This window comes from Cebidichthys violaceus, unplaced genomic scaffold (assembly GCF_023349555.1).
Source record: "Cebidichthys violaceus isolate CVI_PGR_0920_01 unplaced genomic scaffold, fCebVio1.0.p SCAF_46, whole genome shotgun sequence".
Classification (NCBI taxonomy): Eukaryota; Metazoa; Chordata; class Actinopteri; order Perciformes; family Stichaeidae; genus Cebidichthys; species Cebidichthys violaceus.
In genome coordinates this window covers 1,028,191-1,052,250 of record NW_027176661.1, presented here as the reverse complement: position 1 = coordinate 1,052,250, position 24,060 = coordinate 1,028,191, and the positions used below count along the sequence as shown (strand labels likewise).

Below are 24,060 nucleotides of genomic sequence, written 5' to 3'. Positions count from 1 at the left end.
CCTTCTCCTGACTCCCATCATGTAGTAACCTCCACACAAATACTTTTTTAGTGCACTGAACATTAAAACCCTTATATGCAGCTACGGTTTTGCAGTTTGATTATATTAAAGAGTTTGAAATGAGCCTTCTGATGATATTGTACTGTAGTGCCTCCATTATGCTGATGGAAAATATTTTTTACAATAAAAAAAAATGCTGCTCAAGTAGGTATGCAACCAGCTCATATCTATTTTAATGTTATTCGTAAAAGAAATAATAACTAGGGGTTAGCTGACAAAATATAATATAATCGATTTTATGGGTGTAAAAGTCACAGCAGACTCTTCTATTGATTTTATGGAATAAAAAGTGCAGTTAGCCATTCAAATCCAGTTTCAAAGACGTTGCTAAACTGTTGACAGCCGTCAGTGAATCTCTGCAGTTTTATGATAGTTATCTGGTTTACACAGCTGACTAGTGCAAACACTGCTCTTAAGGTAAATTAGATTACCCTAGTTTTGTATTGTTTGTACTGTTTGCTTATTTATTTATTACTTTGCATATGATGTCATGTCCTAGTCAGAAATTCCAGCAGTTTTTTAGGAAATATTGTGCAAAAATGCTGTAATCACAAAACCTGTTATCTTTATTACAAAATCCCATTATTTATCCAACTTGTGTACCTTGTTTTTGAAGATGTGCCTTTAAATAAGTACCTTATTATAATGAAAGAACATTTTTATCCTCAACATGTGGTATTGTCATGGTTTTCAGTGGTATATTGTGAGGTTGTGATGCAGCTTAGCATCCAAGCTAATCTGTGCTCAGTCACTGTGGGTGTCATGGAGCCTCGCTTCTGTCTATCTCCCACTCCAGTAAGAGAAAAGGAATGCCTCTGAGTCCCAGCGTTTGGCTGATAGGCGCCTGTTGACCTATTTCATGCCCAGACAGTTGGACAACAGGAAGGCCAGAATCACCGACTGCGTTTTCTGTCTCTCCTCTCCATTTCCACCTGACTGAAAAAACTGCACAGCACATTTCCTGGAACACGGAAGGGAAGACAGAGGAAAGACAGTGAGAGATTCCCATCACAAGCTTTGTTTGTGTGGATGACGAAGCCAGTGCGTCATTTCAGGTGCCAACTCTCTGACACTTGGCCATTAATTTGCCGTGACTCCTCCTCACCCGTGACCCTACTGTTCTCTTAATTGAAGACTCTGTGCACTCTGCTCACAATGCACTCTGTCACCTATTGGCTAGCAAGCTGGCTGGCTTCAGTTAACCGGCTGGTGCTGGACGGCGTCCAGCCACACGGCTCCTGCTGTGATTTGAAAGCTTATCTTCATTAGAGAGAAAGAAGCCAGCACAGTGCATTACTGTGATCAGGGAGCTGACTTCCCATGGAATGACTGACTGGTCTTGAGTACTGGAAGTCAGTCTGTGCAATTCATTTTGATTAAATATGAACAACACAATCATTTCATATGCGCAGTCGCCTCAATCAGGTTTGGTGTTCATCTAAACCGGCGACATCCGTGGATGGAGGCATCATCTTTTTGGGTTGTCCGTCCATCTGAAGTCAAATATGAACTGATTTAGATTTTGGTGGTCAAAGATCAAGCTCTCTACGATTAACAAGATATATCCGGAACAAATTTGAAACAAACGTCCATCTGGACTCGAGGTTGAACACATTTGATTTTAGTGGTTAAAGGTCACTGTGACCCACAACTCAAGAATTCAATCGCTAATTATGACAATTTCACACAAATGTCTAATTGGTTAAATTGATGAAGTGATGTCATTTTGGACAGACATGGATGCAAACTGCAACATGGCTGGTTGGCGAAAACAACTGCAAGGCGGTAATTCTAGTTCAAGTTGGCAGGAAGTCCGTTTAATAGCTACTCTCTGAAGACTCATTGGTCATGAAAAAATGCCTAATCTGGAATAATTGAAGATTCTGCTTGAATGTAAGCAATAACTTTTCTTTAGCTTTTTAGAGGGAGCATGAAACTGTTCCTGAGATATTAAATGTAAAAAGACTCATCTATGACAATGTTTTCTCTCATTGGGAATGATTTTCTTCTCTTTCTCCAAAACTGGTGTTTGATGGTATTTGCATTTTGGAGCTGGACTCCTCCGACTGCTTGAGGATTTATTCTTTTCTAGAGGAAGAAAAGCTCCTCCATGAGCCAGCTAACTGCCCACTCCACTCCTTTTCACAGATTTAGTGCTTCTCGGAGGTAGCTATAAATGGTCGTGGACCTGAGCCGGCCTACATCAAAGACGGCACTAAATTAAGACTAAGCTAACTCTTAACCACCTTTGTCTTGGATATTTTAGTTCCTCATTTGTGAAAGAAAGATTTGCACACCCAGAAGAAGTAATTTTCTGTGAAGACCATAAAGAAATGTTATTGTGCCCTCACAAAAACAGTGCACAGATTTCACTAAATTGAACCTGACTTGGCTGAATAGACTGCTGTGATGCAATGTGTGAGCTTTATGATGGGGTGGACATTTCATTAGAAACTTTACCCCTCTCTCCTTTTCTGCCGCCATTAAGAAATAGGGTGATGTAATTGTCACTCTAATACTTTACAGGATGCAACTCAGCAGCTCAGCTAGAGCTGTTGGAGGTTAATTGCATCTTTCAGGGACATCCGAGTAAGGGAAACGCTTCTCTCAGTCTCTCTTTCTCCAATCTTCGATCCAACATCATCTTTATTTGAGATTGTTCAAAATGGTTGTCAAATCCATTTAAGAGACTGTTTCTGGTGTCTTGTCAGAGTTGTGCCTTTTGTTGGCTCTGTGTCTGGCAATGTGTGCACTTGATGATGTAAAAATTGAAATAATAAACATTCTTCAGCCGCTGTGTTGGTCTTGGAAACAGGTTGTTTAACTGCGGTGCTATATTTTATCTACTAGAGACACGCTGATACACTGTCAGCGCCGGTGGCCAATATCAGCTTTAGAAAACAATATTGTTTTTTCAGTCAAATAATGTTTTCATAGCCAACAGTGGAATTTAAGTTTTTATGATCTTTATTTCTGGGAGTATGTCCAAGTAATATAGAGATCCTCTAACTATCTGACGCTGTATCCTAGTAGCTGTTTCTTCCTCTTCAGGATCCTTCTGTCTGTGCTGACTCCTGGCATCTGGACTGGTGTCATTTCTGTGTGCACGTTAAGCAGCTGTGGTGATGTCATGGTTAAAGAGGTGGGTGATCTAAAGATGAGTGAGTTCATGTGCTCCATCTGGGTTTTATTCACTAAGAGCGCAAGAGGAAAACAGAATATGAAGGAACAGCAAATGAAAGGTTGTACTACAGTCCCACTCCTCACTCATCCTCGTGGGAATGTGCCGATCTTAATCACATCGCACTCCTCTCTCTCTCCAACAAGGACCTATTGTCCCTGTCTTTATTGCCACCTACAATGAGTATATGACAAGTGGCCATGAAATAGCTGTGAGCTGTGAGGTGTGTCATTCTTGTTCTGCCTCCAGTAGTGCATACTGGTAAATAGTAATTTATAACACCCAGTGCTGATCTAGTTTTAACATCTTCCACGTGACGGTACATCATTTCGGAGTGCATGTTGTCCTCATTCTGTCAGTCATGGCTTCATCCTCTGTGAAGTGCGCAGAAAAGTGACTGTAGATTTTGAATGGCAACACTGGATCTTTGTCAGGTGCAGCTCTGTCCAGCAGCAAATTCATCTCACTGAAGTGCTGCATTCGTTAATGTGACTCTTTCATGACAGCGGTTCATGAGTGCCTAATCTCACTGACATTCAGACAGACCTGAGTGTTATTCTGCCACTCTCCATTTTTACAGTTCCTGGTTTTCTTTAAAATCTCAACCTCGATTGTTTACTCAACAGTTATCATTAGCAAGCCCACCTAACTTTTTCAGCCACAGCTGCACACTCTGGGAATGTTAAACGGCTTTGTACCCCAGTATTTGTTCCAGTGTTGGCAGCTCCTGCCACAGTTGCTAGTTTATTCAATAAGGGGGGTAGTCAGTGCAAAGTGCCTATCACTGGCAGAGTACTTAAAGAACCCACAGGGATATAGGATTTCCATCCCAAACTAGGCCATTTTTGTGTGTGTGTGTGTGTGTGTGTGTGTGTGTGTGTGTGTGTGTGTGTGTGTGTGTGTGTGTGTGTGCTGCAAATGTATGCATGTGCTGCTCAGGGTGATGCGTTGTCTATCTCAGCACACAGGCTGTCTGTCTAGCCTCTGTGGTTTTGATGATGATGATGATGATGATGATGATGTATGCATGTGAGAGACACAGGGCCGTCTTTGTCAGTGCGCTGCTTAAACTGATTTGTGCCTGAACGCTCCACGTGCACAGGGACCTTTGTCATCCTCTGAAACAAGCGACCCCCTTGTGTCTGCATCGCCGTTTGCTGATGATCGGAAAATAAACAATAAAACGTTTTCAGGCGGCACCCTGCTCACGCTGGACATCAGTAAATACTCTTCATATCTGAGAGAGGTCTGGAAAAAGGCTCGCACCAGCGACCCACGCTGATGTCTTTTCAAATGCCACAGTTGAGCTCTGCTGCAGCGATGAATGACAACAGACAGACAGTGCCAGGCAGATGCTCTGTTGTCCAAGCAGAGAACAATATGTGAATAGGGTACAGTGACCAGCAACATAGAACTGCTGAATAATACAAGCATCTGAATGTGACACACTGTCCATTCAAAAGTGTCATTACATGATGTTAACAAATCCACGGTCCCAGCATGTCTGTACGCTTATTCCATTCACTTTCTCTTTTCAATGTCAAGCGAGCTATATTGTAATTCTACCGAGAAACGTTTTATTTTTGAAACTTTAAAATGTCCTGACTCAACGCTGCCACCATATTTATCTAAATCACAGCCTTATAATTAAAACAATTATTATTTTCTGTCAATGTCTTGTTTTTGTAAAGTTTGCAGATATTGTAGCAATATTTCCCTTTTTTAATTTAACCAGAGATTACACTTTTCTATTGCTCATTAGTGAATGTAGGTTATAATTATTGTTTCTACTTCTTGAAAAGGTTTCAAGATTTTAACTTTAAAGGGATATATTGACAGTATCATATTTGGGCATTTATAAATCTATGTAGCTGAAATAGAGAAAGGAATGAAAACCTTTTTCTCACATATTTACATTTCTAAATCAGACAGCTCCGTCAACTGGTTTGTGGATGGTCTACGGCAAATGCTGATTTGAGCTCATCGGTACTTGGACACTGTTTCAATATGTACCTCTGTTATGATCTGTGTTGCAGGTGCACAAGCAGCCAAGAAGTCTGGTATCCCAGCTCCTAGAGAGATCCCTTCTTCCATAACAAGGGACCGCATCTCTCTGAGGGACCAGCTTCGGAGCTCAACCACTAAGAGGATGGTGTCTAGTGCCAGCACTTCCAGCCTCTCTACCCTGGCAAAGCAGACACGCAGTTCAACCAAGTCCCGTGGAGATGCAGAGGGCCAGGAAAGGGGCCTTCTGGAGTGCCAGGTGAAAGAGCTGCTGGCTGAGGCCAAGGCCAAAGACTTAGAGATCAGCAATCTCAGGATGGAGTTGCAGTGTTGCAAAGGTAAAGCCTCCACTGCTTCCTCACCCAACTCTGTCTCATGGGAAGAGCCTGCTGCAGATCGAGAGCAGGGACAGGTGGCGGAGGCCCTTGTGCTGGTTGGGGAGCTGAGGGAGAAGAACGGGAAGTTTCAGAGAGAGCTGGCAGCGCTTAGGGAGGAGAACCAGGCACTGAAGGAAAAGCTGCTTTGCTTGGATGCCTCTCCTCTCTCTAGTACAGACTCAAGCACCCCCTCCAAGCCTTTAGTGAACGGCCTGTCCTCAGACTCCAACTCCGCTACTCCGCAACAGGACAGTCTCCCCTGTGCTGCCAGTCCTCTCAAAACCTCTGTCTCTTCCAGTTCTGACATCACCAAGGACTCGCCATCGCCCGACTCCTCAGAGTTTGAGAAGATCCCGTCTCATTCAGAATCAGCGAGCAGCGGTGTCAGTGGGGAAGTCGTTGTAGTGGGGGCAGTAACCAATGCAGGAGGGCATGACGTGTCAGTGCGAAGCCTGACGGAACAGATTCACAAGATGGAGGAGAGCCACCACAGCACGGCCGAGGAGCTGCAGGCAACTCTGCAGGAGCTGGCCGATCAGCAGCAGGTGGTGCAGGAGCTGACGGCCGAGAACGAGCGTCTGGCCGACGAGAAACGCCTCCTGCAGACCTCACTTCAACAGCAGAGGGAGCACCTGGAGATGCTGGTCCAGAAGAATGAGATGCTTGCTGGCCGACTTCAGGAGCAAGCCCAGGCTCAGGCCCAGAGGGAGGAGGAGTTGGGTAGCCAAGGGCCTCGGCTGGCCGAGCTGGAGCAAAGGTATGCCGAGGTAGTCGAGAGCTCACGCTTCGAACGGGAAAAGCTGGTGGACATCCAGCAGCAGCTGACGGGCAGCCTGAGGGCTCTGGAGGGGGAGAACCAGGAGGCCCAGGGCCAGGCGCGCTGCCTCAGAGAGGAGATGGACAGGCTGCAGGCCGAGTTGGACAGAGAGCTGGAGGCCGGAGGTCAGGCAGCACAGGACGCGGAGGAGCAGAGAGCGACAGCCGACAGTCTTCGACTGGAAAACAGTAGGCTGAAAGCGCAGGTGGACATTGAGAGGCAAAAGGTTGGTGAGTTGAAGGCCATGCAGAGTGCCAGTGACGGCACTGAGGTGCAGGACTTGCTGAAAACAGCCCACACTGAGAGAGATAGGCTGGAGGTGGAGCTGACAGAGCTGAGGCAGGAGCTGCTACAGGCCCAGGCCGAGGCTGAGCATGTGCAATCCACAATGTCCAAGGTAGGAGGGATGCAAGGTCACATTTGTATATAACATACAGTATATACACTAGAAAGGAAATACTGAATGATAGAGAATTACTCACAGGATTCAGTCAGAACGTAACAAAAGGAATTAGTATTTATCACTTTTTAAGACAAATGTTGTTGACAAAGATTCAAATGAATCTATTTAAAACTGGACAAGTCTCTGTTGGTTAGAGACTGTCTCTTCACAGTTCAAACTGTTTCCACTTGGTTGCTTCCATCGTGTTGTACTAAGTGGCGTGTGTAAAAACTGGGGCTTGAATTATAAGGTATATGACTCACTGTTGCTAGTAAGCTCATTAGTTTTGTTGTGTTTGACAAAACTTTGAGGAATTCCCAAAAGAACAATCTCTCCATCCATATTTACTGTATCATTTGAAAAAGCGAAGCAGCAGTTCACTCGTTTAGAAACAGATTCTGTAAAGCAGTTATTATAAGGAATAGATTTGAAAGAGACCAGAATGCGACAGTTATGTGTCTAGTACTTGCTAATGGTTAAAAAAAAATAAATGAAAGTCAAATGGGCGACCATCATTTTTTTTATCATTTTTGGCACAGTCACCACTTTTTGAATGTGACCATGAGGACACACATTTTCCACAATGATTCAAACACGACCATTAAACCGGCTTTACAGCTGGTATTGGGTCATTTTCATCACTTCACTACCACAGCACATGAACTCATGTTCGCTCAAATAGTTTTCATATGATTCTCAGGAGTCACTTTGGTTTTCCCCTTCAGCACCACAGACACCAGAACGGCTGAGGCTGTGTAAGTTCAGGGTCATGTCGGGAGGTTGTTGATTCCAAATTTGGGCGTGTCACCATGTCATAGGGACGTCGTCATTGTTAAACTGTGACTGCCGTGCCAACAGTAGGGTGGTCCACCAGTGTGTGACCCTCTTGAGTCACGCTCCTGTTCTCTGCCACATGGGTGTGAGGGTGAGGCCACTCCATAACTTCACTCACGAGCACCCTGATCTATTAGAGCCACATGGTGCGAGGGAGAGGGTCCTGCATAACTACGTCTATTACTTATTTTAGTACACTATGCTCAGAGATCTGCTTGCTGGATGAGAGCAATCATTATGGTACACTGACTTCAGCTTGTATGTAATTCAATAGTTGAAGCAATGAACACATTGATGCAGTCAGATCTCATCCAGACTGAACTCTTGTTTCCACGAGTCACTGTCACCTTGTTTGTTGGTTTATTACTGTGGCCAAACGGTCATTGTCAGACATAGTTAAGCTCATGTGTAAACAGCAATGTGTGGACTCCAGCATAACTGCTGTAACCATGTATTACCATTCACAACCCAGTTGAATATTTATATTTACCCTTATTTCTATGTGACTTTTATTTATTTTATTATTTGAAAAACTGCTTAAATAAAGTGACAGATGTGGAAGTTGTGCTAACCATGCAATGTGCAGTAGTCACACTGGGAAGGATGCAATGCATGAGGCAAGGCAACTTTATTTGTATAGCACATTTCAACAACAAGGTAATTCAAAGTGCTTCACATAAAACCATTAAAAGCATCAAAACATAATGTAAAAGAAAAGGAGATTTAACAACAATTAAGAACATTCATTGAAACATTAAAAACAGGAACAGTCATTAAAGCGCTAAAAAGTGAGGGCTAATTAGACTCACTATGGTTACTTTTACTTTGTACTGCTTGATCTTAAAAATCTCATCAGATCAACTAAGGAAGCTTTGAGAGGCAAGTGAGAAATATAAAACCCTGTGATCTATTTTCTAAGTCAGATCTATGTTTTGCAAGGTGAAAAAAAATAAATGTTTTGCCAGGATCAGAACTAAAATCATTCATGTTTTGCCTAACAGCAGATTAGAGCCAATTGAAACACATTTCTAGCCAAAAGAACAACCTGATAGTAATATTATACAACTTGCTAACAAATATATATACATATATTAATTTCTTTTCATAATTGCATCACTGGGCTTCCATATAAAACAGTACCATACCATGACATATTAAAGCCTGCTTTAGTTACATTTTGGTCAGTGGTTCACATATACTGATTGTCTTTTTCATCCAGCCACCCAAAAGTCTTAATGCAGCTTTCTTTTATCTAATCATTTGAAAGATGTAAAAAAGCACCATCAAGAAATGGAAATGGAATCACTGCACCACAAGGATGTCTGGGAGATATTATAAATTATCTTTTATTGAGCCAAATGGGACTTAAGTGCTTCCATCTAATTAGCACAGTGACAGCCAGTAATTCCTTTCACATGAAACACTGCCTCTTTCTTTGAATCCATTTCTGTACTGAACCCATCATAATCTCACACGTACACAGGTGGAGGCCAAATGCCAGCAGGTTCAGGAGCGGGCTGAGATGAGGGAGCAGGAGCTTGGTAGCCGGGTGACTTCGCTGGAGGAGGTCGGGATCCATGCTGAGAACCAGGTGAAGGAACTGAAGGAGACCATCTTTGAGTTGGAAGACCAGGTGGAGCAGCAGAGGGCCGTCAACTGCCACACCAACCAAGCCGTCCTGGACATGGAGAGTAAGTCCTTTTCTCTGTGAAGTGTTTTAACCTGCAGTCGTAAACGTCATTAAGGGAAATGAATCAGTTAGTGGTTGAGCCTGTCCTCATTTATGCAAATTAGGTGGACAAAATATGAGAAATGCCTCCCAAATGACCATAATTGAGATGATTTCTCTTTAAACAGTTCCAACCTGAATATTCTAACCTTCATGGAGGTAGGATCTATTCCAGGGCTGTTGTATTAGATTGCATTAGTTTCGGCCATGTGTACCATATAACTAACCTTACTAACGGGCAACTGAGTGAGAATCAGCACAAAATAAGGGCATACTTTAACACAGCTGTCTCTGACTCACTAGTGGTGCAGTTGGCAAATATTAAATGGCTGGACACACTGTTTCAACAAGCTGTTATGACTTCTAGCAGATGAGATAGGTCTGAATGTATACTGTATATAAACTAATGTTATTGGAGTGATGAGAATAATTTCTAGAGAGATCTAATACCGTTCAGATGTAACTATTACTTTTATAGGAGCGTTTTCTGTGTTTTGATTACTGTGATTCTGCCCTGAATCTACAGTACGTTACACCTACCGTTCTCAAACACCTTGAATAATTTATCATCGCAGATCTCGTCAAAAAGCTGGAGGAGCAGAAAGCTGAAGCAGACCGACAGCTGAAAGTCTTGAGTAGACGGATTAAGGTAAGGAAGCTGTGAGTGATACTCAAAAGATAATTTTAGGTGGAGTATTATACCACTTTAAGGCCTGGATGATGTTCTAGTGCTCAGTTTTTTCTTGTGTTTTTGCCAAAATGTTTGACCTCTGAGGCATCTGTCCACCGAGTATTAGTCCAGTAGCATCCAGGTGGGCTGTTCAGACAGGCAACGATGTATTTTTTAGATATTCCCTCATGAACATCACCTTTGTTTTCTTTCTTTTTTTTTCTTTAAAATAAACATTATCAAGTGCACCAGACACCACTTTCCTGGGTTTCACTGTCACCTCCTTCATAATCGTTACAGTGCTCTCTCTGTGATCCTTGCAACCCCCTCTCCTTTCTGTCATGTATCTGTAAGTCTTACTTGAGAATGAAAAAACGTATAGCTTGAAGCCATAACTAAAAACAAAACTAGGAGGTACTGATGTTTGCCTCTAAACATTGAATATAGGCCTACATATCTTTTTTCTTTTATTTCATGGTGATGGATCTCTCCTGTTCTTTTTTCAGTGCCTTTTGACTGCTTCAATGCAAGGAGCAGCTGTTGTTCTGCTATGTCTTGAGGAGATTATTAAGTCATGTCTAGTCTTAGGAGTTGAAACAATTCTTTCTGAAATTTGGTCTGGGTTTTCTTTTTTCACTTGTCTATTTTCACTTCTCTACACCTGTCTATGTTACAAAGAGTAGACACTATTGGATTGTCAAAGGGGAAACAGTCACTGACACAGTAATTATCCTAAAAGTTCATATAGTTTTTCCCGCCTAAACTATAACTGTCAGTGTCTTCAGTAAGTACACGAGAAATTAAATTGTTTGTGTTATCAGATTCATCAGCTGTCAGACTTTATTTTAGGAGCACTCAATGCTGACGTCCAACTAAATCCAAAGGGTCCACAAAAAGTTCCTTTGTCTGTATGAATTTGCATGGACTTGCATCTTCCTGTATAGTACACTGTATATCCATATATTTGTGTCCTCAGGACGAAAAAGAAGAGTGGCGTCGGTTCCAGGCAGACCTCCAGACGGCAGTGGTGGTGGCAAACGACATCAAGGTGGAGGCTCAGCAGGAGCTGCGTACACTCAGGAGACAGCTGCAGGAGGAACAGGATCGCAGTGCAAAGCTTTCTACAGACCTTGAAGTCCTGCAGGGTGTCAGGTACCAACTCCACCATACTCCTTTTTTTTTTTTTTTTTTTTTTTAAGTTCCTCCCACTTCACCAATCACCCCCCTCCCGGCTCCCCTGTTTAGCATCGGGCTGCAGTTCCTTTCTCTCTGAACTCAATGTGGACATAAGATACCTGCCAGAGTCTTGCCATATCCCCATCCACTGTTTTAAACATGCAATACAAACAGTAATATATTATAATTTTAACTCTCAAGAATCTCTTGCTTAAGAGGTTTCCAAAATTCCTATTTGTTGTCAAAGCAGGATAAAATGTTTACCTGGATGTATTCAGTGTGTAGACATTATTGAGTTCATGTCTTGGTATTTCACAAGATTAAATCCTTGGGGGTTTCAGAGTTTAGGTTTCTGGGATTTGGTAGACTCTGTTGGTAAATTAGCAGTCTCCTGCGGTATTTCCCTCTGTGTATTCTACTCCTTTAAGCTGCTGCCCTCTCTGTCTCCCTCTTCCACACTGAGCACTGCCCTATAGTAACATTCAAACCTCACACTTCACCATAAACTACAGAATATTTATTAGTGGAAATGATTATTTCATGAGAAGGCAGAGAAGTGCTATACGCATAGATGCTACTTTGAAGTGTTTTATATTTGCAACACAGAAGCCAGTGTAACTCTGCCAATATTTCACGCCAATGTATCATGCTATTTCAGATTTGATGTAGTGTTGTCGCACTGTGGCCATGCAGTTATGTGATTGATGTACTTATAGAGAGCGTTGCATTGGTTTGTGTGTGGGTATACTGTATATATAAGTGTTTTTGAGTGTGCAAATGCCATGGTGTTCATGACAGTGTTGTCCCCTTTCATTATCATGCCAGGTCAAATACTTCCTGTTGCAAAGTCTGTTCAGATTTGCTACTGTATAGTTCTCTGTTCATTTGTTTGGCCGGTCATGGTATAGTGCTTAAAGCAAGCAAACGATCTCTAACTGATTCTACTTGAAACATATTCCGTCGTACTGTATACACCTCACAAACCTCATGAGAGCAGTTTTAGTGTAGAATAAATATTTGGTTTAAAACCAAATATGACTTCAAATTTCATGCAGGTCTTGTGAATTTAGTATATCGCTTTACTAGTTTGAGACCATGGCTAAAACAGCGAACTTTCCCCGAGATTAGCCGTTACACTGCGTCCGCTCCCCACCTCCAGCAGCTCCCTGTGATGACCCTGTCAAAGATGCCCCTCTGACAAGCCTCCCTATGTAAAGTCCAGGTGAGTTCCCTGTCAGCCCTTCTGTCAGCCAGCCTGCATCCCCCTCCTCTGTGTGCTGCTGCTGCTCACTGACCTTCCTATCTGTGTTTGGCTTCATGTTGCTGCTACAGCCTGTCTGACTCTGTCCATCTTTCTGTATGCTGGCTGATTGCACCTTCAGGACTATCTTAGCTTTCTGGTTTGCTTTGCCTCGTTCTTTAAACCTGCCGTTCAAGTAGATGTATCTGGTGCCACCTGCTGTTCTTTGAATGAATAACTCTCCTACGTTTTTGGTGAGATAGCAGGATGGGCTGCACAGCATGATTGGATTAAACTCATGCTATGCATCATGTGCTCAGATACATTTGCAAAGCGTCTTCATCACCGAGTGAATTAGTCATACTATACATTATGAGTGACCTTATTGATTCTATGATGTATGCATGGAACAGAGTTTTAAAAAAGTCCAGAAGAGCCCAGAGGTGTGCTTTTCATAATAGCAATGTTCAGAAGAAATGTAAGATCTCAAGATGCGCTGCACATGTACAATGCACATATACAATAACGTTTAAATACAGTATAAAGTAGTTTATCTTCCTTCTTCTTTTCTTTTCAGAATAAGCACCGGAGCCACTTTTGATACCAAGACGGCAGTAGAAGGGCACTAGAGAAGTGCCCTCCACCACGTGAAGACAGTGTTATTGTTGCACTTATTTGCTTTCTGTGTCATTCAAAATGTAAGGTGGTGAACCAGTCTCATTGAAAGCCACAGTGACCAGTGTAGATGCAGTACACAAAGAGTCTCGTGATACAGAGTCTGGCTTCAATTTCTTTACATGACTTATGGAACCTTTTCAATATTAATTCTGTATTTTTCTTTGTTAATGAATGTATTCTTTGTTCGTAAATTCCTTGACCCTTGTTAAATAAACGGAAGACTTGTATTCATACTCTGCAAACCTGATTTGTGCCTTTTTAGAAAGTTGAAATGGTACAGTAGAGGGTAATAATCTGTTACATGAAGCCACAGAATAAAGTCAGACTTAGGAACATAACATCAGAAAATCCCCATTTCAAGGCAAGAGCAATGCAGCAGAATTGAGTCCAGTTATTATTAATAAAAAACAGTTGGCTCATGGTTGTTATACTATTTCTCTATCAGTCAAATTACTTTCACTTTGACGTCTGTCTGCTTACTTTAAAACTTGACATTTATGATCTGTTGAACCACAACTTCACTGTAGTTTAAGATACAAGTTTGGTCTCTGCTCCTGAAATGAAACAGAATGCAGTATCATTAATTAGCCAATAGATGGCACTATGGAACACACAATTACCATCAATGTGGACATACTGGTATCATATGTTACTGTTTGTATATGTATTTTTGATGATTGCTATGTTCCTTTTTTTCATTCTACAGATCAAATAACCAGGATGAGTCTGGTGTCAGCCATGTTGGCAGATCCAGAACACTGCCAAAATTAGATTTTAAGAACTGCCACAAACACAAACAGCCGTACCTCAGAGTCAAGTTTCACTCTCCTCAAACATATCAAAAGGTTAATGGTCCATTTTCACACAACAAATAAGAATACTGTGCAACAGATTTCTTAAATGATTATTTTTCCACTGTCAGATGAGTTGAACTATTTTTTGACTCTTCCTCTTTTCAGCAACGTTACTGACAAGTTAATATAGAATAAAACACGTAGACATTTTAACTGAACCTCAAAACGACACTCAAGGCTTTGATACGTGTTGATCGATCTTGAATCACTATGTTAAATATATTGAGAGATTTCAGATTTCAGATTTTTTGAGAAGATACATCACTTATCACATGGTTGATATATTTCACCTTTGAGCCAAACCCATACACATTATCCTGTGTTGTAGAATAATGGCATATTGCAGGATATCAGGTTCCATTTAGAGAAGTTACATTTTTCTTAGAGAAAATCAATTTGTGCATATTTTACTAAAAGCCATACTGTTCTACCAGATGATAAGGTACCGGTGCTCAAAATATTAACATTTGGATATGCTCAAAAATACCATTTAGAAAAAAAACAAGATGATAACTGTGTAAAAAATCATTTTCTGTCTGTGGTAAAGCCATTTACTAAACAATTCAGTGGATGTGTTGTTAATTTATTGTGCAAAGAAAGACTGGTTCTATGTCTGTGAAAGAATACATAAAAGTGTACCCTATATCTGTTTGACTGTTGCTCATTAGGCAAATGAATAAATGACATTACACCAGTCCAACTGTGGTTGTCTTTTTCAGTCTACACTCTTTGGAGGTGAGTTTAGTGCAATGTTTAAGAAACAAATTCCTTACTTGTACATCACTGATAAAGAAGTCCAAATCCCCTGGAGTCCAATGTCCAACAGGGGCCAATGGATACAAAGTGCCTCGATGACCATACTGCTCAGACTTTGTGTTCCAAGTTTAAATTGGCAGTTGATCATTGGTTATTGACAGTTCTTCAGTTCAAACTTTGTTCACATGATCTTGTCAATACACTGAGTAAACATCTTATTGTAGAGCGTTCATTCGTACTAATCAGCAGATTATCTCGTAAAATAATTAGTAAAGTGAGGGGTCTTGAGACTCATCTCCAGTTTACAAAGGCACATGCTGTCTCCTTTAGATCCTCCTCTCCACAGGTGTATGTATTGTATACGTCTCTACGCAGCAACCCTGTTCATTTTGTCTGTTAGGTCCCAAGGTGATGAGGTGAGGGTGTCCGACTCCGATATCAACCGTCACTGGTGCGGCATCTCCGTGATCCCGACCACACCCTCCGACGCCAGTGGAGATGCCGACTCAGAGCCCGAAGCTACTGTCAAATCCCTCATTAAGTCCTTTGATATTGTTGGACAGAGTGAGCACCGAGCACTTTGACACAAACAGAAACACACACGGGGAATCCCAAAACAGCAATGTAACTATAGAGGAGAACAGCTGGTGAGATCTCCAGCGTGGATTTCTGTCATTTCTCTATGAAGTCGTGAAGTTCATTGTTTTGGAATCTGTGTGGCTTGGGCTGACATATAGGACAGTGTTATTATTATAGGCCTCATAAAGGTAGACTTTATGGCAGAAGAGTTCTATTGGATTGCATTAGGCTGTATAGGTGCACCTAATAAAGTGGACACTGCATATACTCAAATAATAAACAAGGCTAAGAATCTGACCAACAAAATGAATGTCGACTGTGTTGTGGATACTACAAACAGATTTCAGTATGAAAAGAGTATTTGAGGCAATACATTTGGATGTTATTTTGCTCCTGGTGTTAAATATTACACTTCTCTCCTTGCTTCTTTTTGCATTATTTTCTTTTATCTCACGCTATACTAAACTTGAGTCATTTTCTTTCTGCCTTACAGTTCTCTTTCTGTACAATAATCAATGGGTATATTATCTGGTCTTTCAGATGGACCAGGCCACACGGTTCAAATGCATTCCTCTCCAAGAACCCCGCTGAGTGGGATCCCTGTTCGTACTGCTCCTGCTGCTGCTGTCTCCCCTGTCCAGGTACACACCAAGATATTTTTCCTGTTCAGATGTTAAGAAAATAACTTCCTACAAGTGATTCACTGTTTCACACTCTGATGTGATGAGATCTCTGTTCTGTTTTATATTCTTTTAGAGACACACGTACATAAAGCCACTATCAAAGACATTAGAAAAAAGAATCCACCATGGAGAATTCTCTCATCATCATGGTATGTAACACAAATGTGGTTTTAGCTGGAAGTCATGGTGTTTAATTTACATGTATATCCATATTTTATTTATGATTACGAATTAAAGGCCTCGCACACTGCTTTAAAGTCAATGGACAGCCAGCCAAAGTGCTACTATGAGTCAGTTCCTTTAGAAATGAGTAGGGCTGAAATGTTTACACAGACAGTTAAATCATGAGATAAATAAAGATATGCCAGCATCCGACTTCCGTTGTTTTTGTGGGTAGTTTTATGATTTTATTCTCTGAAAGTAAATACTGTAAAGGTGGTGACTGAGCTCTTAAAATGTCTGCAACTACAGTCAACAGATGTTCCAGCTCCTCCATTGATAAGTTGACTGAGAAAGATACAGTAACATGTGCACACCCATGTCTATAATGCATTACAAACATACTTATAATGCGTTATAATCTTCTCATAGCATTGCATAATTACAGTTATAAGCACTCAAATATTCACAATGCTTTATAACAATAATCATAACACATTCTCTCTGGGTCCAGGTCAAGTCTCATAATACTTCATAAACTAAGTCTGTTACATGGATCATAGTGTATTATAATTCCCATAGTTGTAATGCATTATAATCTTTTTGAAAATGCTGTGATTATAAGTTACTCTACTGGTCAGTGGGTGCTTTAAGTAAAGTGAAAACATGTGCATGGGCATTATAGGAAGTGTTAGCATGTAGGGCGCTATTTCAGCAGGTAAAAAATGTGTTTTTAATGTTTTAAAATTTTATCTTATTTCAATGCTTGCCTCATTACTTCACTAGGTTTGTCTTTGTGCAGACAGTGGCTACAGTATAGACTTGTTCAGGCACGTCAGAGGCTCTCAGGCATTTTTTATTTTGAAGAATAGGCTGAAAACTGAAAGTTACGGGGTATTCCTATTTAGTACCCCTGGACCATACTGTGACATTTCTTTGTAGATTTGAAAAATATCTGACTTTTTATAATTAGTCCTATAGTAGCATGTATGAATTTGCTTTCCATTTCCAGTTGTTCCATTTCTCTTTTTAAAACCTGCTCTTGAATGTTTATACTCACCCATACTTTTGTTGCAGTCCTACTTTACAAATAAGTAATACATCTTACAATGTGCTTTATAAAATATATCATGTTCCCTCTGTTTCTGACTACCGCAGAGAAGTTTTCGGGCTGCGGGGAAGACCTGAAACCTAACAGCCTGATGAGGAAGAGCCCTTCTCTCGAGTCTGTAATCAAACCCCCCGCCTCCTTCAGCAGCCGCACAACATCCTTCAGCTACAACCGAGGCAACAGCAAACTTAGGTGGGCTCACCCAAATGATTATGTTTGATTCACTGTGAGATAATTCCACTTGTTTAGCTGTGCAGGTTTCATTGGAAGTAGTGAAATAACCTTAACAACCTTCCTTAAAACAGCAAAACATCAGTTTCCTTTGGTTTAAAATGAGAAAACATCAGTTTATATATATATATGACTTCTCTACATGACGTGATTGTTGGTTGAAATACGCAGGAAATCAGACGGAAACACCAGTTGAATGTTGTGAAACCAGGTTTGTGCTCTCTCTAACATACAATCGCACACACATTCTCTGACTCAAACAAAAATGCAACAAAACAGACAATGGAATTATAATAATTACTTACTTTAAAAACAGTTATACATTTTAATGAAACAGAAGTTCCCCCTTCATTCCTTGATAACAGGTTTTGGTGGTAATGTAACTATTACTTTGCAACAATTTTGGCTTTTTAAGTAACAACATATTGTACTACAATGCAATTTTAAGTGTTCAAGTCCCAGTTGAGAGACTTTGAGGATGTACAACTTTTATTGCCCACAGTGTTGACACAGATGGCTTTACCCCAGAAAATGGAGTCCGGCTTATCAGAAAGGAAAGAGAGATGTTAAACAAAAATATTCCATCTTCTGACCTCTGACATTACAGGCATGTTCCCGTACAGACCGCTCCTCTCTGTGTACACACACAAGTGACCAATTGTAGCACTCCCATTTAGTTCGACCCACACACTCACACTAGTGTTTGAGTTTAAAGTTACATGTTGTCACACTGAGACAAGCAGAAGTGAGAAGCAGTCAAAGACTTGGTTATCACACAAGACAATACCCTCAGCTTCAACCAACATATTATGTGATGTTGACATTGATAAACACTCCTGTCAGTGTTACTCTCTGTCCAGCCGCAACTCTTCTTCCTCTATCTATCTATCTATCTATCTATCTATCTATCTATCTATCTATCTATCTATCTATCTATCTATCTATCTATCTATCTATCTATCCATCCATCCATCCATCCATCCATCTATCTATCAAGCTGTCTAAATGCTCTCACCAGGGACGCGGTCAGCCTCACCTGTCATCATGACAAGTAAAAAACAAATAATGCTAAAATAAAATAAATATTAATATGTATCTACTGATCTGTGCTATAAATGTAATTTCTGTATGATTCCAATCATTTCAAGCATTTTTATAATCAAATTCGCTGAATTAGCGCATGTCCTGTTCAAACAGAAGAGACACGTGAGGTGAGGCAGCGATGAGCTGTGCCTCACCTCAGATTGCGCAATCCCTCACTAACTGGGTTGAGCGCGTGCCTTTTGCTTTCTCATTGTTTGTCACCACTATAATATTTGTAGACATTTTTATTATATGTCCTTTCTTTCCATAGAATAGGTCATGTATTTCACGTATGTGTAGAACATATTTAGTGTTGCTGATCTGACAGAAACCGCAGTGAAAAAGCACAGAGGGGCAAACACTACCTCTGCCTCAAAGAAGAGGGCGTGCGAGAGCCCACGGGTCGGGTTTATGCTTGTTCTGTCGTTGCTCTTCTTCTACACTTTTCTTCTTATATTTTGCTTTGACCACAAGAATGTAAAATTATATATCCAAGCTAAAAAAATTGTCAAAAAACAAGGAAATATGACCAAATCAACAGCAATTTAACGTTGGACAGGTAAAGTAAAGTAAGTTATGTGTTTGTTGTTCTCTTTATACATCCGTGGTTGTTACACAGATTATCGCAGAATCTCACGATTTTCGCGGGTGGCGCCCGCAATCGCTCCGCTTCTGAAACGCTCCTGGTGGAATCAAATATGTACCTTACCTTATGTGTGTGTAAAGAATGCTGATATGAAAAACAACCAGTAGTCAATGTGCAAGCTGCCAATTGAATAGTGATTTAAGCTACTCTATTGGGTTCATATATTTATAAATCTGACTTATGTAGTGTCACTGCCTCACCAGCCACGAACCTCACCGCACGTCACTGGCTCTCACATATTAACATATTTGTACTTTATTAATGTAAATGCCTGTAACTGTATTGCAGACCTTCACACAGGCCTTATCTCTCAAACAGCAGATCAGCAGCTGACATTTCCGTGTTTGGTACGGTTTCAGGCTGATGTCCTGATATAGTTCATCTATCACTGCTGATGAACGTATGTACGCACTCTCTGGCCCCTGTAAAATTGGTTTGGACAGGGCCTTGCTGCTTCTGGCCTTGCAGTGCCTTAAACAGAGAAATAATGAATTTAACAGCAGAGCTGCAGCAAGTTGTGAAATGTTTACCATGCTCAGAGCGACGACCGTGTCTCGTGGTCTTCCCATGGCCTCAGGTCCAGCACAAACCCCCAGGGAGCAGACCCTGAAACCTCCGATAGGCATTTAACCAATCTGTTGTATCACTTTGTAAGTTCTGTGTCCTATGATAGTGCAATCAGTATACTGTACATACATATGTAAGCATGAGCACATGGAGATGGAATTAAGTAAAAAAAAAAAACAAGCCTTTGCTAAAGCTTTACATCCCACACTTACAGCCAAACTGAACACTGAGCTGTGTATAGTTGGCTTCTCTCCAAAGTAATCTTGAGCTACTTCAGACTCTAACACAAATACACTGAACTGCAAAGAGCTTCAATCTTGTCATGATAACATATAACACAAGATCAAAGAATAGAGTTCCTTTTGCTGATAGAAATGCTGGTTTTCAGAGAGGGAACATTTGGAAATTTGATTAACTATGTAGGAGAGGACAGTAAAGGAGTATCAAATTATTGTATCAATGGATCACTTTAATTCTTTGATACTACAACATATTTTCATTTTCTCCATCATGGTAGGTTCTGTGCAGACCATTATACAATATCATCCTGTCATTATGCCTCTATGTTTACAGCATTAGGTTTCAAGCTATAGAGTTAATATTAAGGCTACATATGTCCATGTTATTTGAAGACATCATATTTAATGGCTCATTATCATAATTTCATGCACAATGTTAATGGTCAAATTCTTTGCACTATATGGTCGTTTTCAGCTGTTTTCCCTCTGGCGTGTAAACAGAACTGCTTACCCTTTTTAACTTTTCTGATCTAATAAAAACAATATTTACAAGGACTAACAGTTTTAGCACCTTGAAGCACCATGAGACCATGAGCACAATGGAAAGTATCTGGAAAAAATCATGTTTTTTTACATTTTAACTTAATTGTACACATTCTTATACTGTCAGTAATTACTTACAGAACTTATGTTATTATGACTTTATGACATATTGTAACCGTTCCTCTTTCTGTGTGTGTGTGTGTGTGTGTGTGTGTGTGTGTGTGTGTGTGTGTGTGTGTGTGTGTGTGTGTGTGATTGCTGTTTGTGTTCCCCTGGTGACAGTGTGGAAAGAAAGGACCCCTTGGCTGCACTGGCGCGGGAGTATGGAGGATCTAAGAGAAACGCTCTACTGAAGTGGTGCCAGAAGAAAACAGAAGGCTATCCGGTAGGGATCACAGGCCAGAGACCTCTCTCAAATACAAGGCGGGCTCCATTCACTTTCACGCCCTGCTTTTCTCTGCTACGTTGTCCGGCAGCTTTATTTTAGTCTTGTCAGGTTTTCAATCAAAAGTGACATGACAGCTCCCACTCCCTCGCTCTGTATTGCGTCGATGCAGCTTTGGACTGTCTATGTGCCCTCAGGTTCTGTAATTATTTAATTTTTTTTCAGCCATCACTGAGGTGTTAGAGTGTAGTCGCACATAAGTGTTTGGAGACCCGCCATTCACCCACCTGTCATCTCACTGGGGGTATTAAGTCACTGTGGCACAGAGGTAATGGAAACAATGATGCAAAGCACTCAATGTTATCGACACACTGGATTTATACAGGTGTGTATTTATATAGCCCTGCTTGTTTTTATGCATGCCCATTTGTTTATGCATTGTTATTGTGTCGCGTCCCCATCTGTGTTCCCCGTGTCCATGGAGCCAAGTGCTGACAATCACCTGGCTTAGCTGCTCCCCTAATACCCAGTTTAAGGAGCCCATTGAGCCCAGTGGGATTACAGATTTGTAATCATCATGTTTGTGTGCCACATTGCCAGCTAGCGAATGCTAAAACTCTTACCGGCAGGCAGACTGGTCCCAACCTGCAAACCCTCGTTTAGAAGGAAAAGAAGTAATTTCAGCACTTTAGCTTGTATATCTGTGGCTCGACCAAGTGTGGAAAAGCACGGGTGTCGATAACAGCTAAAAATAGACTCATCTTAGCCAGTGATAAATGCTCTGAATAATAGGATGAGTTGTCAGATCAATAGTTCCTATTTCTCAAGCACAATGCTGCTCAGTGAACTTTGAGTCACCCTCCCTTCATCTGAGGTTGGATGTTTGATGGTCACACAGGGCAGTGTTGGTAAAACACACAACAGAAAATCGTCTGTGATGGAAATATCTGACCAGATGAGATAAAACTGCTGTTGAGCAACAGACAGTCTGATGATCTTCCGTCATAAGATGACAGACCTGTATACAGACTGCCGTGGCTCACATTGTTTAGATTTTTACAGTCCTTTGTTAATGACACTGGCTTGCAATGAAAGGTCACTGGTTCAGTAACCATTTCCACCACCAGCCTCATGCCTTTTGAACTTTCAAAGTGCTGCAGAGGAAAACTAACAACAAACCTAATTATATTAGTAGACACTGTAACGTAAAGTACTTCAGCTCATTCAGAACAAAGACAGAGGCAAATATTTTCAGTATGCAAATTAAAGTTTTTAAAAACATGTTTTTAAAAGAGATTAAAAGGGCTTAACAAAGTCATGCGGCCTGATGTCTTCAGGCATTTTAAATTGCCGTGGGTAAGAGCACCAGCTAATAGTCAGTAGTAGAGGAAGTACTCTGATCCTTTGCTTAAGTAAAAGAAGTAATACTACAGTCTGCAAACGCTACATTATTAGCAATAGTCCTGAATTCAGAATTTGACTTTCTAAAAGTACAGAACTACTATCTGAAAATGTATCAAACGTATTCATATTGCAGAATTACCCCTTTCTGATATGTTATGATATGTTATGATATATATGTGTGTGTGTGTGTGTGTGTGTGTGTGTGTGTGTGTATGTGTATATATGGGGCTTACATTTGAACAATTCATTTCCTGTTGATTGATCAAACTTTGCTAATATTGATTGATAGTGCTGCAAAGGTGGAGCTAATTTTAACTACTGGACTTGTTGGGTATAGTTTAATCTACAAACCTGTGTCATATTTTATTGGTTCATCATGTTTTGTGTGTAAAATCTTACTATGCCAACTATATGTGTTAAATCAATGTGGTAGAGGTAAAGTAGTAGCATTGAATTAAAAATACTTTAGTTAAGTACTCAAAGTGCTCAAAATTGTACTTAAGTATAGTACTTAAGTAAATGTGCTGAGAAACGTTCCACTGCTGCTTAAATTCACACGGACTCTTGTTAAATAGTAACCCAAATGGAATTGCAAGTCTCAGTTCAGTTCAGGACAGTTGGGTCCAGCGACATGAAACCCTGAATGGAGCCTCATTTCCATTTAAGTATGGAATCTATGATCCCCTCTCACAAAGGGCTTTGCAACACAGTGTGATTATTTGCAAGTATCAGGAATGCAGTAAGACGATTTGGCAACTAGGAGAGTTTCAGTCTGTGGAATAATCAGTCCCCTCCTGGAGTAACTGTTCCGTGATTCGAGCTGTGATCATTCGTGTTTGTGCCTTTTCTCCATGTGTGCCACGTGCCTGACCTGTAACTGAATTAATTTGCAGACTATTAGGCAGTTAACCATAAAAAAAATTCTATTTTTATAACAAGTGTGACTGCACATTACTGTATTGCAGTTAATCATGATGCATATATATTTGCATATCTAATTCATTTCTAATGAATGAGTTCCCAGCAAACTTGAGGCTGGAACTTGTGTGGGTTTTTCCACAAACCTGATATCTAAAGGGAATAAGGGTTTTTATATCCGTCGATAGATGGAACTTCTTAACATTATGTAATACACTGAATATGGTGTTCTGAATGCGAGGTGCAGCACAGTATACGGCTGTTCATCGGCATCAAGCACAAAGAAGTAGATTAAGAGAAGCAGATGAGTCAAAGATGCCCTTATACGTTGAGCCATCTGAGATCTATTGAGCAAAACGCCCTGCAACCCAAAATTGTGTACATAAATCTGAGTTTCCCAGCAGAGATATATGAGAGAGGCTGTTTTTGACCTCTTGGGATTTTTGCTTTTTATGGTGAAATTCCAGCACCTTCCACAGGGATTTCAGATTTCTATGATGCGTGGATATGCACTGTATGTTTGCGTGTGTCACATATAGTGTTTGTGCATCTCTTACAGTAAATGGAGTTTGAGTGCTCTGCACCAGAACAAACGTGGCCACAGGCCCACGCTTCAGTCTGGCAAGCTTCGCCAAAAGGTTACCGTCTGAGGACGTGTTGCGTTTCATATGTCTGGTGAAAGGTCATGCTGTTA

The 24,060-nt window shown here is 40.8% G+C and overlaps 1 protein-coding gene across 4 annotated transcripts in view; it reads left to right on the top strand.

Moving 5' to 3' along the window:
* Nucleotides 1-24,060, top strand: part of specc1 (sperm antigen with calponin homology and coiled-coil domains 1) — a 67,118-nt gene that overhangs the window by 28,777 nt on the left and 14,281 nt on the right. For all 4 annotated transcript variants that reach the window (XM_068729546.1, XM_068729547.1, XM_068729548.1 and 1 more), the window contains 9 exons: nt 5,278-6,836; nt 9,199-9,406; nt 10,020-10,093; nt 11,091-11,266; nt 15,219-15,382; nt 15,938-16,038; nt 16,154-16,229; nt 17,398-17,542; nt 20,942-21,044. In XM_068729546.1, coding sequence (XP_068585647.1) covers nt 5,278-6,836; nt 9,199-9,406; nt 10,020-10,093; nt 11,091-11,266; nt 15,219-15,382; nt 15,938-16,038; nt 16,154-16,229; nt 17,398-17,542; nt 20,942-21,044 — 2,606 coding nt within the window. The remainder of the gene's footprint in view (nt 1-5,277; nt 6,837-9,198; nt 9,407-10,019; nt 10,094-11,090; nt 11,267-15,218; nt 15,383-15,937; nt 16,039-16,153; nt 16,230-17,397; nt 17,543-20,941; nt 21,045-24,060) is intronic.